At 50.3% G+C, this 14992-nt stretch overlaps 2 protein-coding genes across 3 annotated transcripts in view; one reads left to right on the forward strand and one right to left on the reverse strand.

Annotated features, from left to right (window-relative positions):
• Positions 1-14992, forward strand: part of MYOZ3 (myozenin 3) — a 381468-nt gene that overhangs the window by 306502 nt on the left and 59974 nt on the right. The gene's annotated exons all lie outside the window — the stretch shown is intronic.
• ANXA6 (annexin A6) overlaps positions 1982-14992 on the reverse strand; it is a 44901-nt gene continuing 31890 nt past the window's right edge. Inside the window, exons 20-26 of one of the 2 annotated variants that reach the window (XM_006749634.3) lie at positions 14840-14893; positions 9654-9671; positions 8777-8870; positions 7515-7610; positions 6034-6092; positions 4585-4707; positions 1982-2376 (exon numbers count right to left, since the gene is read on the reverse strand). In XM_006749634.3, the coding sequence (XP_006749697.1) occupies positions 2317-2376; positions 4585-4707; positions 6034-6092; positions 7515-7610; positions 8777-8870; positions 9654-9671; positions 14840-14893 (504 nt within the window). In that variant the 3' untranslated portion in view covers positions 1982-2316. The remainder of the gene's footprint in view (positions 2377-4584; positions 4708-6033; positions 6093-7514; positions 7611-8776; positions 8871-9653; positions 9672-14839; positions 14894-14992) is intronic. The other variant, XM_031020885.2, reaches the window with a different exon arrangement.

Consider the following 14992-nt stretch of genomic DNA (forward strand, 5'->3'; position numbering starts at 1 on the left):
GTGCCCGGGATTCGGAATAGCGGCCACTCTGCCCTCTGCCACAGCTCCAAGAGGGAAAATGTGGCTTGTTCTGCAGGCACCTGGGTCTTACCCCAAGTGGGACTGTTACAACAGCCTCCCAACTGGCCAGCCCTCCTTCACACGTTTTTCTCAAGTGGGTGGCTAGCCACATACTTTCCCTCTCAAGAACCTCCGAAGGCTCCCCCTGCGTTCTAAGAAAAAACCCTGACGGCCTCTGTAAGTGGAGGGAGCAAACTCCCATTTCCAATCTCATCTGCCTTGCCTGACAAACCCTGAGGGTCTCCCTCCTACCAGAGACCAATCCCAGACTGCAGCCCACCATAACTGAAAAGTAAGTGAAAACTGCCCGGTGAGGAATTAGAGCGGTCTTGTACATTGCAAGCGCTCCGTTTGAGCTCATTCCTGGTTTCTGGGAATTCTAGAAATTCCTGCTCTGCTTGTGTGTTCCCCTTGGCCTCAGGGGGCCTCCCAATTCTATTCCCTCAGATTCCATCACTCTTTCGACTCCAGAGCTATTTTCCTCTTGGCACAAATTTTTAAGGCACTTCGTGCTTGTCTTTGGATGTCTCTGTGATGTGCAGCTGACTTCTGGACAAGAGAGCTCAGAAATCATCTCGGGATCCACTTACCAGCTCCTACAGTGGGGCCTGCCCCCAGGCTGGTGGTGCTGACAGCCAAATCCAGGCAGGGCAGCCCCCTGCTGAACGTCCGCAGGTGTCACCTCATTTCCTCCCCTAAAGGCTAGGGGATGGGTGTAACCGGAGGCTCAGAAATGCCATGCTCACGGTCATTTGGTGGCAAAGATCTGACTCCACAGCTCTTAACCACTTTGTTAATTCTATCTTTTGGTAACAGTTGCGTGAAGTTGGGTAAATCCCCCCAAAAAGCTCTCAGCGGACCCTCTTGGTGTCCGGGCTCACAGCCTGGTGGAGGGAAGAACAAGGTAACCTTCTTGCTTTCAGCCTCATTATGGCAGAGATGAAGATGGGGCTCTTTAAAACTGGTGGGCCCACCCCCGCTGTCCAGATGCCCAGGGAGGACAGCGGCTGGCCCAAACCCCCTGTTCCCTGGGCAGCTACTACCGTAGACGCGCTCTGAGTTGCCAGCAGAGATGAGGCCAGTCAGGCCAGGGAGAAGGGCCCTCCAGCCAGCCCGCACCCTCACGGCACTCAGGGGACAGCTTCACACCCAAGTGTCAGAGCAGAAACACAGCTCACGGAAGGGAGACCGAGAAGTTGCAGTTGAGCCTGCTGCTTATCAGTGATCTTCACAAAGGAGAAACTTTCCACAGGCCTCCCCAGATCACGATCGCATCTGGTGCCCTTGAAGAGCTCAAAAGAGGAAGTTTGGGTTGGGTTGTAATGGATGAAGAACACAGAGAAACATCCAGGCAGCAGAGGGATGAGAGGGAAGCCGAGACCTGGAGGGGGCTGGGCCAGCTTTAGCTCACGCTCTCACTCGGGATTCTCAGGCGACAGGAGGAGGCGAGGACTTACTCCCTGGTGGGTGAATACCTCAGGCTGCAGGTCTAAGTCAAAAACACAGATCCCCCCTGGAAATGTGTTTGTGAGTCTGTAGGTCTGTTTTTATTTCAAGAGGGAAGTGGAAAGGGGATGATTTGGGGGCACATCCTACAATGTCAATGTTAAAAGAGAAAGTCAACATCCTTTTGCTCAACTCTCTCATTTTGTAGATAAGAAAAGTAGAGACTCAGGGAGGGAAGGAGATTGGCCAGAAGCTGGAAAGCACGTGTGTGCGGATGCAAATCTGAACCTCGGTATCCAGACTCCTGGTTCCATCTCTCGCGCAAAAACCTGCATGGGGCGGGTAGTGAAATGGTGGGAGGCCTGGCAATTGGCGGGAAGACACTGACCGTCCCTCCCCTCCCCTTGAACACTCAGCTGGTACCAGCCACCACACCCCACCCCACCCCACCCATTCAAAGCACACACTCCACTCGTTTCACAGACAGAGGCTCAGTATGTTTCTGGATTTGACAAAGCCCAAACCAGGGCAGTGGCTGCAGCGAGGGACGGAAACCGAGAAGGGCTGAGGAGGAAGACGGGGAGTGGAGGTGGACGGGATCTGTGGCTACGGTTCTTCAGCTGCTCTCACGGGAGCAGGGTGACCGTGCTGGGCCTTCGGTGGCCTGTGGGAGCGGAAGCCTTCCCTAAACCCCAGTTGAAGACAAGAGCCCACCCGACCCCCCCCCCACCCGTCCCTTCCTTAGTCTCAACAGCTGGAGCAATCAGGCTCAGTCATGGCAGCTGGTGCTCCTGACCAACGCCGGTGGCCCTAGTCCTCGCCTCCACAGATAGCCAGCAGGGCCTTCAGGAAGTCTCCAGAGGTGTCACCCTGGCAGGAGCAGAGGGAGAGCAGTGAGTGAAAACAATCCTGATGGCCTCAATGCCCCTTCCTCCCAGCTGCTGTCAGCGTAATGTCTCCCAAACACACAAATGTGACTGTGTCCTTCTGTGGCTCCCCACTACCCTCAGGAAAATGGCCAAGCTCTCAGCTTGGCTTCAAGGCCTTTTGTGGTCTGGCTTCACCTCCCCCCTCCCTTCTGGGAGCATCTTGCTTCATCTTCCCACTTTAATACCTACCACGCCTCTGACCAGCACGACCTCTGCACCGCCCCCAAATCCTGCCTGCCCTCTGATGCCCCCTCCTCTGTGAAGTGTTCCTGCCCTCGATTCTTGCCTTCCTCCTCCCACAGCCATTAACACATGTATGAACCAGACTCCTCATTTGAACAAACACTATGGAACACTTACCGAGTACCAGGCCCTTGCAGGAATTTATGGGAACCTCACTGTCTTTATGACACATCATAATGTCTGGCCTACAGTAGAGCGATGGGAGGCCAGACTCCCCCTCCTTTACAGTGGCTCCTGTCATTTTTATGATATATGCTGTTTTTCTTTTCTTTTATAATTTTTGGTATTTGATTTAAAAAATCATTATTATAAACAATGTAAGTCAAAGGAAAGATTATATGATAAAAATCTCCCATCCCTGACCCCTTTTTCCCCAAATCAAGAGAGAGGCACGGTGACTATTTTCGTGTCTGGGTTTCCAGCAACAGTCTGTGCATATACGAACAGGTGTAGGTGTAGAATGTCCCTTTTCTACACACATGGACACACTGCATTCACACTCTTCTGGGACATACATTTTTGACTTAGAGAAGATCCCAAATCAGCAGATAGAGCCCCCGCGCACTTTTTCATGGTTGTATCGTATCCTATCCTATGGATGTACCACACTTTCTCTAACCAGTTCTGTATGAAGGCTTCTAGTCTTTTGCTCCTGTAAACAATGCTGGCATAAATTCATAAATTCTCCACATCTTTGGGAACATGTGTAGCTATGGAAGGAGGGAAGTGGAAAGGGGATGATTTGGGGGCACATCCTACAATGTCAATGTTAAAAGAGAAAGTCAACATCCTTTTGCCCAACTCTCTCATTTTGTAGATAAGAAAAGTAGAGACTCAGGGAGGGAAGGAGATTGGCCAGAAGCTGGAAAGCACGTGCGTGCGGATGCAAATCTGAACCTCGGTATCCAGACTGCTGGTTTGTAAGCTATGTCTGTAGGATCAATTCCCATATGCAGAATCACCAAGTTCAAAGTGTATGTGTTTAAATTTCTGAAATCTGCCAAATTACCCTTCAAAGATGTGCTACCACTGTACATCCCCACCAAGTCTGGGTGAAGCCGCTGTGAGATTTCCCACAGGCTATCTACCAAGCACAGTATCAAACTTTAAGATCTTGGCCAACCTCAAAAAAAAAGATCTTGGCCAACCTCTAAGACAAAAAAAATGGGCTCTGTGAGTGAGAGAAGTCAGACCCAAAAGATCACATATCACGTGACTCTATTTCTACGAAATACCCAGAAAAGGCAACCCTACAGAGATAGAAAGTCACCTGATGGGTGCTTACCAGCAGGCATGGAAATAAGTAAGCAGGGACAAGGGATCTTAGTGTGGTGATGGAAATGTTTTAAAACTGCATTGTGGCGATGAGGCATGACTCCTTCGACTTACTAAAAAATATTAAATGCATCTTAAAATAGGTGCACTTCATGGTATATAAATTATGCTTCCATGAAGTTGTCTTTAAAAAGCCCCCCCAAAATGGGCTATTTTATTTAGAAGTCCTTCATTATAAACCTCTGAGCCATCTGGAATTTATTTTTGTATACACAGTGAAGTAGGTCTTTCATTTATCAACATCTCTGTTGTCAGAGAGAACTCATAGAGAAAAAGACTGGAGGGTGCCTGGGTGGCTCAGTTGGTTAAGCGACTGCCTTTGGCTCAGGTCATGATCCTGGAGTCCCTGGATTGAGTCCCGCATCGGGCTCCCTGCTCGGCAGGGAGTCTGCTTCTCCCTCTGACCCTCCCCCTTCTCATGTGCTCTCTCTCATTCTCTCTCTCTCAAATAAATAAATAAAATCTTTAAAAAAAAAAAAAAAAGACTGGAAATAGAAAGGACTCGCAATCCCATGGTCAGGGATGTGACGCTCACGCCCTTCCCCACTGATCTCTAGCCCTTCCCCCTTACTTCAATGGCTTGGTGGAGAGACTTGTCGTATTTCTCAATGAACTCCCGCCGGATGTTGAGCAGGTCGATCTCACTCCGGGAGACCATGATCCTGGTGAGGGCCTTCTCATCTGTGCCAGCACCCTGGTGGAGCCAGGGGAGAGGGAGACACAGGGCAGGAGGGGAAATCGGGTCAGGTCAGGCAAGAACTCGTGGGTGTCCATCTGCTTGTCTTCCTTTTCCCTCCCAAACCAGGTGAGATATTCTGCCTCAGTCTTCCACAAATAGTCACCCAGATTCCCCTGTGCCTAGGACTGGCCAGACACAAGAGTTGTAAGAGTTGAATGGTGTGCCCCCAAAATTCTGTCCACCTGGAACCTTACAACATGACCTCATTTGCAAATAGGGTCTTTGCATATGTAATGAGTTGAGGGCACACTGGATTAGGGTGGGCCCCAAATCCAACAACCGGTGTCCTTATAAGAAGAGGACACATGGGTATACACACAGAGAAGGTCATGTGAAAATAAAGGCAGAGCCTGAGGGACGCATCCACAAGCCAGGAAACACCAGGATTCCCGGCAACCACCAGGAGCTAGGAGAGACGCATGGGAGAGTTCTCCCCTCAGAGCCTCCAGAAGGAACCTAACACCTTCATCTTTGACATCTGGCCTCTTGAACCACGAGACAGTAAAATTTCCATCATCACTCAGTCTGTGGTAATTTGTTAAAGCAACCCTGGGAAATGAATAGGGGGCCCAAGGAGCAGCCACAGGACATGAAATGTGTGGGCGCTTCTGCTCCGAAGGGGCTCAGCAACACCATCTTAGGAGTCAAAGCTGGCAAAGGCGAGTGCTCAATAAATGGCCGTCATGTTTGGGGACTGTAGGCGGAGAGGGGTCTCAGGCTTGCTCCCACCAGACAGCCTGCCCAGGCTCTGTCAGCAGCTGAGTCTCCACTCACTGGGCTGAGAGGGTGGCCAGAGCGACCTGGGTTTTCAGGAAGCCAGGGCTAGTCCCGGTGTCCAGCACTGGCTACCTTTGTGATCATCTGTCACGGGAGACACTGTGTCACCTGCTTGACTGTGAGCTCCAAGAGGGCAGAGACTGAGCCCTACTCAGCCCTGTGTCCCCGGAGCAAGTTTCTCAACCTTGGCCTCTGGGGCCATGTCATTCTTTGCTTTGGGGATCCGTCCTGTGCATTGTAGAATTTAACAGCACCCCTGCTCTCGTCCTACCAGATGCCAGCAGCGACACTCCCCAAGTTGTGGCGATCAAAATGAGTCTGAACATGGCCAAATGTTCGCCAGGGGACAAAATCACTATCCTAGAGCCAAATACGGGGCAGATGCTGATAAACATCAAGGGGGAAGAAACAGTGGCCACCAGTCCTGACCTAGGTGACTGCACACATCTGTGTTTGTGGGTGGGCAGAAGGGCTGGAAGGGAAAGGAACAAACAGTTTGTTTACCTTCATGGACTTGTAAAGTTTGTCGGCAAAGAAGAGAGGCTTGTTCTTGACACTTTGAACTGGGAGGAAGAGAGAGATGCATGAAACTTGGTCAGAGGCGGTGTGCCCAGACTATGGGCTGGGCTGTCTTCTCCCACCTCCTCTCCCTCCAGCCTGGGCTGCAGGTCATGGCCAACCCCAGGCTCATACTCAGGGCCCGAGACCTTCACTCCTCCTTCCCGATGCCACCTCCTCTGGCTCATCCTTTGACTTGGCTCTCACTGGGTTGCAACTCACTTCCTGCTAAGGGGCTTGCAGCTAACCAAGGTCAGTCGAGGACTCAAAGGGAAGAAACTCCTCATTAACCCCAGGCACAGGGCCTCAAACTTCGAAGCGCCTCAGAATCACTGGAGTAATTGATTAAAACTTGGGTTTTAGGTGCCACCCCACAGATTCAGATCCAAGAAATATTTTGCGAAGTGGTTCACAAAGCGTGGTTCCTGGACAGCTCCAGCAGCAGCATCTGGGAACCTGGTAGAAATGCAAATTCTCATGGCCCATCCCAGATGTGCTCAGACTGCAACTCTGAAAGGAGGTGGCCGAACTGTCCCACTCTGCCAGGGACATCCCTGGTTCTAGTACAGACCAGAATGGTTGGTCTCCCTACTCTGGTGCAGCCTCATGTTGGAGAGCGACTGATGTAGAGGAAGACTAGGCCAGAGAATAACTGTCTGTAGGTGTAATTTAAGGCACTGTGCCCATCCCTGGGGCTGAGTGTTGCCCCAGAGCCTGCCCACTCTAGCTGCATTGGCAGCCCCGGCTCTCCACGTACCCCCACCCCACATAATGCTGCCTGGCTCTACCAGTCCCAGCCCCTTCTCAAGGCCTGGGGGGGGCGCTCCAGCCTTCGGCAGCTGCTGAATTTCAAGGCTCCAGGGCCCACACAGGGATGTCTCAGGCAGCTTAAGGAGCAGGAATCAGACACCTGTATCAGAAATCCAGAATGACTCTGGATATAAAAGTATCTGTGTGAGGAGGGCAAGGGGCAAGAGGCTGGGGTTACACACTCCAAGGGCACAGTCACTCGGGCTATGTGTCATGCACGGGCTCAGGGACCCACAGGAAAGCTCACATCGTACACCAACCTTCCCAGCTCCTCATGTATAGTATGCGCGTGTGTGTGTGTGTGTATGCACGCGCATGCACACCCTAGTCCTGCAGAACACTGGGCCCCTCCCCGCCTTGCCACCGCCTTCCCCGTGACCTCTCCTGGGGAGAGCTGTTCCGTCATCCTGCCCCGCAACCTGGAACAAGTCTTCACAATAACCCCCCGCCTCCAACCACATGCTGGCAGGACCCCCCCAGTGCTGGGGTTTATTCTCTAATACTAGGAGCTCAGGAAGCTGCCAAGGCCACACCTGTCCAGTGAATCTGGCCACGTTCCCGGCACCCCCAGCCCTTTCCCAGGACATCCATCCCCATCCCTTGGTCCCATCAGTTACCGATGGCCACAAACACGTCCCTGACGTCCCCGGACATCTCCTTCTTGATGGTGTGCTCTATGTCGTAGTTGGTCATCTTGACAAACTCCTGGAAGACTGGCCCCGAGAGAAGCCCCACAGGTGGGGGGTGAACTTCAATTCAGAGGGAGGGGAGAGATCACCATTTCCCTGCCCACCCAGCTCCCCTCGCAGGCCGTGCCCCAGGAAAGGGAAAAGGGACAGCAGGTATGGTCGCAGCCCAGGCCTAAGGCAGGATCGTGGTGGGAGGGAAATTCTGACCTCAAGGCTGCCTTGGTCTCAGAGCCAAATCTGTGTCAAGTCAGGTGCTGCCCCAGAGCCTTAGACGCATTCTAGGAACCTCAGCTGGGGTAGCAAAAGGAGCTTGGGTCCTGGTAAAGGCTCTGCCCTGAGCTCACTGAATGACCTTGGGAGAACCCCTCCCCCCTTCTGGGCCTCCCCTTCCTCCTGTGTCAAGTTGGGATAGAGATTAATGTAAGTAATCATAACGAGGACACTGAGGAAGTTACCATGCGCCAGGCATTATGCTAAGTGCTTTTCATGCATTATAATTTTTGTATCTTTAGAACAATCACATGAGGTAGAACTAAAATCCCAATTGACAGGTAAGGGAATTAAGGCCCAGATATTCGCTAACTTGCCCAAGGTCACACAGCTGGTAAGTGGGCGATTCAAATCAAGGCAATCCGGCTCCCAAGTCCATTCTTCCAGCCACTATGCTAAAGCGCCTTAAGTATTTTACTGAACAATGCCAGGCAAATCCATGTTAAAATATAAATGTCCTAGTGACCAGGGCACTTCATGAGCACCTAATGTCAGGTGCGCCCTGTGCATGTGGCCGCCTGGGGCTTCAAGACGTGTAGGTGGTCCTGGTGCCATCAACACACCTCATTGCCTTGTTCCTGGCAGACACCACCAAAGGGCCATGACACTGAACCTTTGAATCCTCAACGCAGCACTGGAGGCAGCCACCACCAATCTACTGGAGTGGCCTTGGAGGTGGCACCCACCTGCCATCCGTATCCCAGGCATCCCACCTGCTTCCCTAAGGAGGTGAAGGGAGTTGGCCCCAGGCTGAGTGTTAGAGCCAGGACCAGACTCCCCACCAGCCGCAATCTTCCGTTGCTGGGGTAAGGAATGGGTGGGTGGACACCTGGCTCCTCTTGTCATAGAGAGCTGAGAGGCTCCCATCAGATTTGGGGACCTTCCTGCTGCATCGGGAAGGGGAGGGATTGAGACCTCACCTCTCCGGAGGTGCGGATAGCTACGTGTGCACAGGATCGTCATGAAACGGGTCTCCAGGGAAGTTTTGTCTCCACTGGGTGTGTCTGCTATTTCCTGCGGATCCCAGGTGGGCGCAAGGATTTGGGAGGGAAAACACCAGAAAGCCTTGGTTATTATGCACTTTCATGTCTTTGACTAGGCTGAGGGTGGTCAGAAGCTGGGCCAACCCACCTAAGGAGGCTGACATTGGCCCCTTCCTTCCTCAGCCTCTGCATCCCCTCCTCCAGTTTCCAGGAACCCTCTGGACTGACACGGGGCGGGGCTTAGCACAGGGCACTTCCACTCTGGCCTCAGGACCTCAAGACTGGGGCCCAAGGGAGGGCAAACAGGCACTGGGCACGGGGACTCGGAGTTCTCCTGTTCTCAAGCCCTTCTGAGAGGTCCTCTGGGGACGCAGGTCTGTCATTGCAAGGAAAATGGCTGAGCTAAGTGTTTCCCCCAGTGTGGCAGACGGGCAAACATACTGTAACACACCGCATATATATGTTCCCACAAGCATCTTCCAGCCAGTTACTAGCTCCATTCATATCGACACTAAACTTCCCTTCAGAAGAATTCATTTCAGATTAAAAAGGATCCATTTAAAGAAAAATACCCACAGCTGGTGGTATGTAGCACAAATTATGTGGGAGGTAAGTGGCTGAAATTTGGGAAACACTTGCCTGGCCCATTTTTTACCCAGTGGGGCTCCTAAAAAGTCATGAAAGGGAGAGAGAGAACCTACGGGCAAGCCCCCCAACCACTGCCTGCCTGGCCGCTCGTCCCGCCCAGAGGCACAGCCACTCAGCCCTCACTCGGAGAAGCCATGAAAATCCCCTTGAAGAACAGGACACTCACCAAGATCTCAGCAGCCACCTGAGAGCAGGGAGGAGAGAGAGGAGGGAGAGGGAAGGCTTGAGTCAGAGGAGACCGAGGAGGCTGGGAGAGGGGCAGGGGCAGGGGTCTGGTGGGGGGGGGGCAGGAAGGAGGGAAAACACCTTTCCCTGATCTTTGGGCTGGAGCCCCAAATGGGGATAGGCCTGGGAATTAATTTTAAAGTGTTCGCCTGAGGGGTCTGGGAGGACACAGAACAGGGCACTCTACCTGTCACTCCCGGCCACCTAGGGCGACTCCACCCTCAGCCTGCTGGTCTCCACAGAGCCGCCCAGAAGTGAGAACAAGAGAAGTGCTGAATCCCCCACACCCTTTACTGCAAGGGGTCTGAGACCTGCCATTTTACCCCTTTATGTTATGGGCAGGAGAGACAGGGAAGCTGAGGCTGGAAGGGGAGGGGACTTGTGGGGGGGCACACAGCCAAAATCCGGTGGGAAAATGCCAGCTCTCCAGTCATTTTACAAGGGTGACTTGATCACTGCATTATGCTGAGTCCTTAGGACGCGATTCTGTTAGGTAAGTAGCAGTGCCTTGGAGTGCCTGGGAACAAAATCTAGGCAGCCCCGTGTGCCCCAGATTGGGTTTTGCCCTTGCCTGTCTCCCTACAACTCTACTGACCACTTGATTCTATTGGGCAGACCCAAACCATCCTCCTTGTAAACTTCACAATAGCCTTATGCTTTAAAAAGCTCTTTTCATTATATACACTAGCAATGTCTTTCAAAATTTTAAATGCACGTGACATTTGATCAAGCAATTACGTTGCTAGGAAAGCCTTTCAAGATATCATGCAAGGGTGCTCACTGCAGCATTCTTCGTAATAGAGAAAAACTGGAAACTACCAATAGATGATCTGTTAAACAGACTATGGTTATTCAATAATGGAAATCCACGCAGCTATTAAAAAGAATGAGTCTACGGTGCCCAAAAGGAGAGTTTCCCCTTAAATTAAGCAAAAAAGTAAAGTATAGCATATTGTTTACAACAGTGTTCCTTTTATCTAGATAAGAAAAGATAAATGCACTCTTGAAAAGACAAATGTCACTCTTACGTATTTGATGGGAAGTCATGCTAAAGGCATGGTCAAGATGCCATGCGCAGTGGTGTTACCTTTGAGAAGGACTGGGAAAGCTTTTGCATTTGATTTTTCCTGAAATGTTTACATTTTCTCAACATGCAAGTATGTTCTTTTGATGTTTTATTTTAATGTCCAGTAGGAATTATCAGGGCCACTGGGATCATGGGATACCTCTGGTTTTTATTCATCCCTTTCTGTATTAAAAACCTAGTTGAAATTTGAGGACATTATGGTAAGTGAAAATAGGCCAGTTATAACCGGGTAGATACTGTAGGACTGCAATTACACACGGTCCCTAGCATAGTCAGATTCGGAGACAGAAGGTAGAATTGGTGGTTGCCAGGGGCTGGGGGAGGGGGAGGGGCAGTTACTGTTTAATGAGAACAACACAGTTTCAGTTTTACAAGATAAAGAGAGTTCTGGAGATGGATGGTGGTGATGGTTGCAAAACAATGTGGATGTACTTGATTGACGTCACTAAACTTTACACTTAAAAATGGTTGAGATGGCAAATTTTACTATGTGTCATGCTTTATTATGTATTATGTGCATTTTACCACAATTTTTAAAAAGCGATGCTAAAAAATACCTGTTTTTTTTTTAGAGAGGGAGCAATTTTAAAAATCAAACAAAAGGGGCACCTGGGTGGCTGATTCGGTTAAGTGTCTGACTCTTGATTTTGGCTCAGGTCGTGAGATCGAGCCCTGCGTAGGGCTCCACACTGGGCGTGGAGTCTGCTTAAGATTCTCTCTCTCCCTCTGACTCTGCCCCTCCCCTCCCTTTTTTTCCTCTCTCTCGAGATCTCCCCCCTAAAAAAAAATATATATATATCAAACAAAAAAGAATCTAACGTGCCATTCTTCATTTATTTGGGTCAGAGAACCCCAGACATATTTGTTTTGTCAGAGCATCTTTAAGACAATAATACGTGTAATATGATAAATGCAGTAGGCTACTAAAACAAATATCCAAATACTCAACATAAAGGCTTTTCCTTATTAGCCTAGCTACTTCACGCAAAAATTAACCTGGGAAGTTCCTCCAAAACCTAAACATAAGAGTTATCCTATGACCCGGCAATTCCACTCCTATCTACCTGGGAGACATGAAAATATACATACACACAAAACATGTACACACATTTACAGCAAGCAGCATTATTCTTGAGAAGTACCTCAAATGTCAAGGAGCTGCTGAATGCATACCAAAAGGTGATATGGCCATGCAATGAATTATTATTTGGCAGCAGAAAGGAATGAAGTAGCGATACAGCCTAAATACAAATGTTGGAAATAGTTAAGTGAAAGAGACCAGTCACAAAGGGCCACATACTGTATGACACCATTTATATGAAATAGGTGAGCCTAAAGAGACAGAAAGTAGATTAGTGGTTACGAAGGGCAGGGAGGAAATGAGGAGCGAGTACAGGGTTTCTTTGGGGGTGATGAGACGTTCTAAAATTGACTTGTGGTGATGGTTGCACATGTCTGTGAGGACGCTACAAGCCACTGAAGTGTTTGCTTTCAATGGGCTGATAGCATGGTGTCTGGGTTCAATTTCAACAAAACTGTTGTATTACAAAACAGCCTGGGGATTGAATCATCCTGAACTGGCCACAGGTCTTCACTTCCCTCTGGATTAGACTGCCTATGTTATTTGTTGCTCAAACTGGAACACGGAGAAAGGGAAGTGGTCAGCGATCCCTGTGGGACCATGGGTGAACACTGCGCACTCGTATGCACCGTGGTCGCAGACCCGGACCTCCAAGAGCTCAGGGGTGTGCTGGACGCCCAGGGTAGAGTGTGGGAAGGAGGAGGCGTGACACAGACTGTGCCAAGTCCCCCTGTGCATCATCTTCCTAGGAGGAACCTGGCCCTGCAGATCGAACGCCTTCCATTTCTGTGCACATCCTCCCCTGGCATTCACATTTCGCCTCCAGAAAACCTATCTAAGGAAAACACTCCTGCATACGAGGGAAGAGTTGGTGACCAGGAAGAGGGCTGTTCAAATAAAGCTTGGTAGTAGCTTCTTAAGTGGAATAGGACATGGCCATTAGGTGACGTCGGTTTTTAAAAATAGTATGAACCGCATTCACGGCATATTACTTTCTGTTCTAAATCAGGGATCCACTTATATATACGCATAAAAAGACAACTAGAGTGATATATTCCAAAATATTAACAATGGCTGTCACTAGTAGGTTATGGATTGATTGACTGATTGGTCTGTTTATTTATTTAGGCTTGTCTCTATTTTCTAGAGTTTCTACAAAAGGATAGGTCTTACTTTAGAAACCGAATATTCTAGCTCTAAGAAAATGAGTCCCCACTAAGACTAATCAGGGTCCAGCGTCTGTGAATCTGGACAGGCAGCTGAGTTGGGCAGGGCTCCCTTGTTTCTGCGCCCCCAGGTTCTCTCTCACCCCTTCTCCTCTGCAAAGTGTTTGCCAATGCAGCCCACCACTGCCCCCTGCTGGCAACAACTGGAAGCACACCCCCCAGCACAGCACCCAGGTGGAAGCATTCCCTAGAGGGTGAATTTCAGGGTAGAGGATGGCTTTGGGGTGAGCTCTAGGGAGGAAGCCAGGATCAAAGACCTTCAAGGGCGCAATGAGACTACTACAAAGTGTATTTGTAGTAGTACTTAATACATATATGTTGAGTAAGTGAATGAAATGTGGCCTCAACAAACCACCCTAGGGGCTGGATTCCCAAGTGAGCCCTCATAAACACACTCACATGCAGCTGGAAAACCACATTTAAATGCAGCCCTGCAGCTTCAGACAGCTGCATTCCAAACCGGGGGCTGCATAACTGGAGAGTAGCAGCTACCTGGTCCAGAGGCTGTAGGGAAATTGCTGTACTGGGTCCTGGAGGGTATCAAATAGTAGTAACCTAGGCTTTGGAGTCAGGCGGGCCTGGGTTCAAATCATACCACAGCCACTTAGAAACCATACCCTTGGATAGGAGTTTCATTTTCCTCCAGTAAAAAAGGGGGCATAATAAAGTATAAAATAGTCTTTTAGCATCATGCTCAGTACTTAGTACGCATTTTATAGTTTTGTAACTGTCGGGTTTATAGCTAAGGATTCTTCCAGCTCAGATGCTGCTATAACACTCCACACTTTTCTATAAGTGGAGCAGGGCACAGAGCTGGTGCCTCCACTCCCGATCCAACAGGGCTCTTTTCAACCCAGCAACTGTCAAGGGAGGGGGCCGGATCTGCAGTCGGTGATGTCTGTGCCCAACACCTGGACCTGGGCCAGGCCAGAGGGTGTGGGCAGCAAGGCACAGGCGAGTGGGGACAGTGCACCGGGCCTTAAGAGGGACTGCCCAACCATAAGGACCCTTAGGGGATGTGGGGTTGTCCAGCCTCCATGAGAAACCATCTCCAGACCTCAAGCTCCTCAGCCTAGGGGGCATGGCAGAAACAGACCAGCCAAGTGACCCAAGAGAACCCCTGACTCCCTTATTCATTTAATAACAAATATTTACTGAGTTCTGACCATGTGACCACCTGGGATGCATCAGTGAGCAAAACAAAGATCCCAGCCCTTGATGAACTCACTTTTAGGCTCTCTCAGAACACTTCCTTCAACCTTGGTCCCATTTCATAGATAATAAACTGAGACCATTAGCACCTAGGCCCCCTTCCTAGCAGGCTCCCAGACCTGCTCCCTCTGGCTCAATTCTACCTGGGCCACTGATTTGCTGTGTGACCTTCAGAAGTTAGTCCTCCCTCTCTGGGCCTCCATTTTCCCACTGTAATATAAGGAGTTTGACCTGGCTGATCTGTAAGTCCCTTCCAGCTCTGAAGGTCTGGGGGCTCTCAGCCTACTTTCCACATAGGAAATGCCGGTAAGACCGGCACCGCCCTCATGAGAATCTTTCTGAAAGTTGTGAAAATACTCAGTCTCGCTTCTAAGGGTAGAGAGGTGCAAGGGGTCCACAAGTCTAAGGGTTCACCAATTAAATCAGCCATGTCCCTGCCAGGAACCTTCCCCACTCCCGGACAGCCAGGGCCTGGCATGGACAGACATGAGCTGGAGCCACTTGGAGGGGGCGGTTCTCACCTGGGCATCTTCCCGGGCCTGGTCCCGGTCTTCTCCTGCCTCCTCACGGTTCCCCTGCAACAGGACCAGCGAGAAAGGTCAGTCCCCAAACATCCACCCTCTTTGTCCCTCAGCAGCCACAGGACCTTGGCTCAGCCACTCTGCCTCTCTGAA

Source organism: Leptonychotes weddellii, chromosome 7 (genome assembly GCF_054177405.1).
Source record: "Leptonychotes weddellii isolate Sample4059 chromosome 7, ASM5417740v2, whole genome shotgun sequence".
In the NCBI taxonomy this organism is placed as follows: Eukaryota; Metazoa; Chordata; class Mammalia; order Carnivora; family Phocidae; genus Leptonychotes; species Leptonychotes weddellii.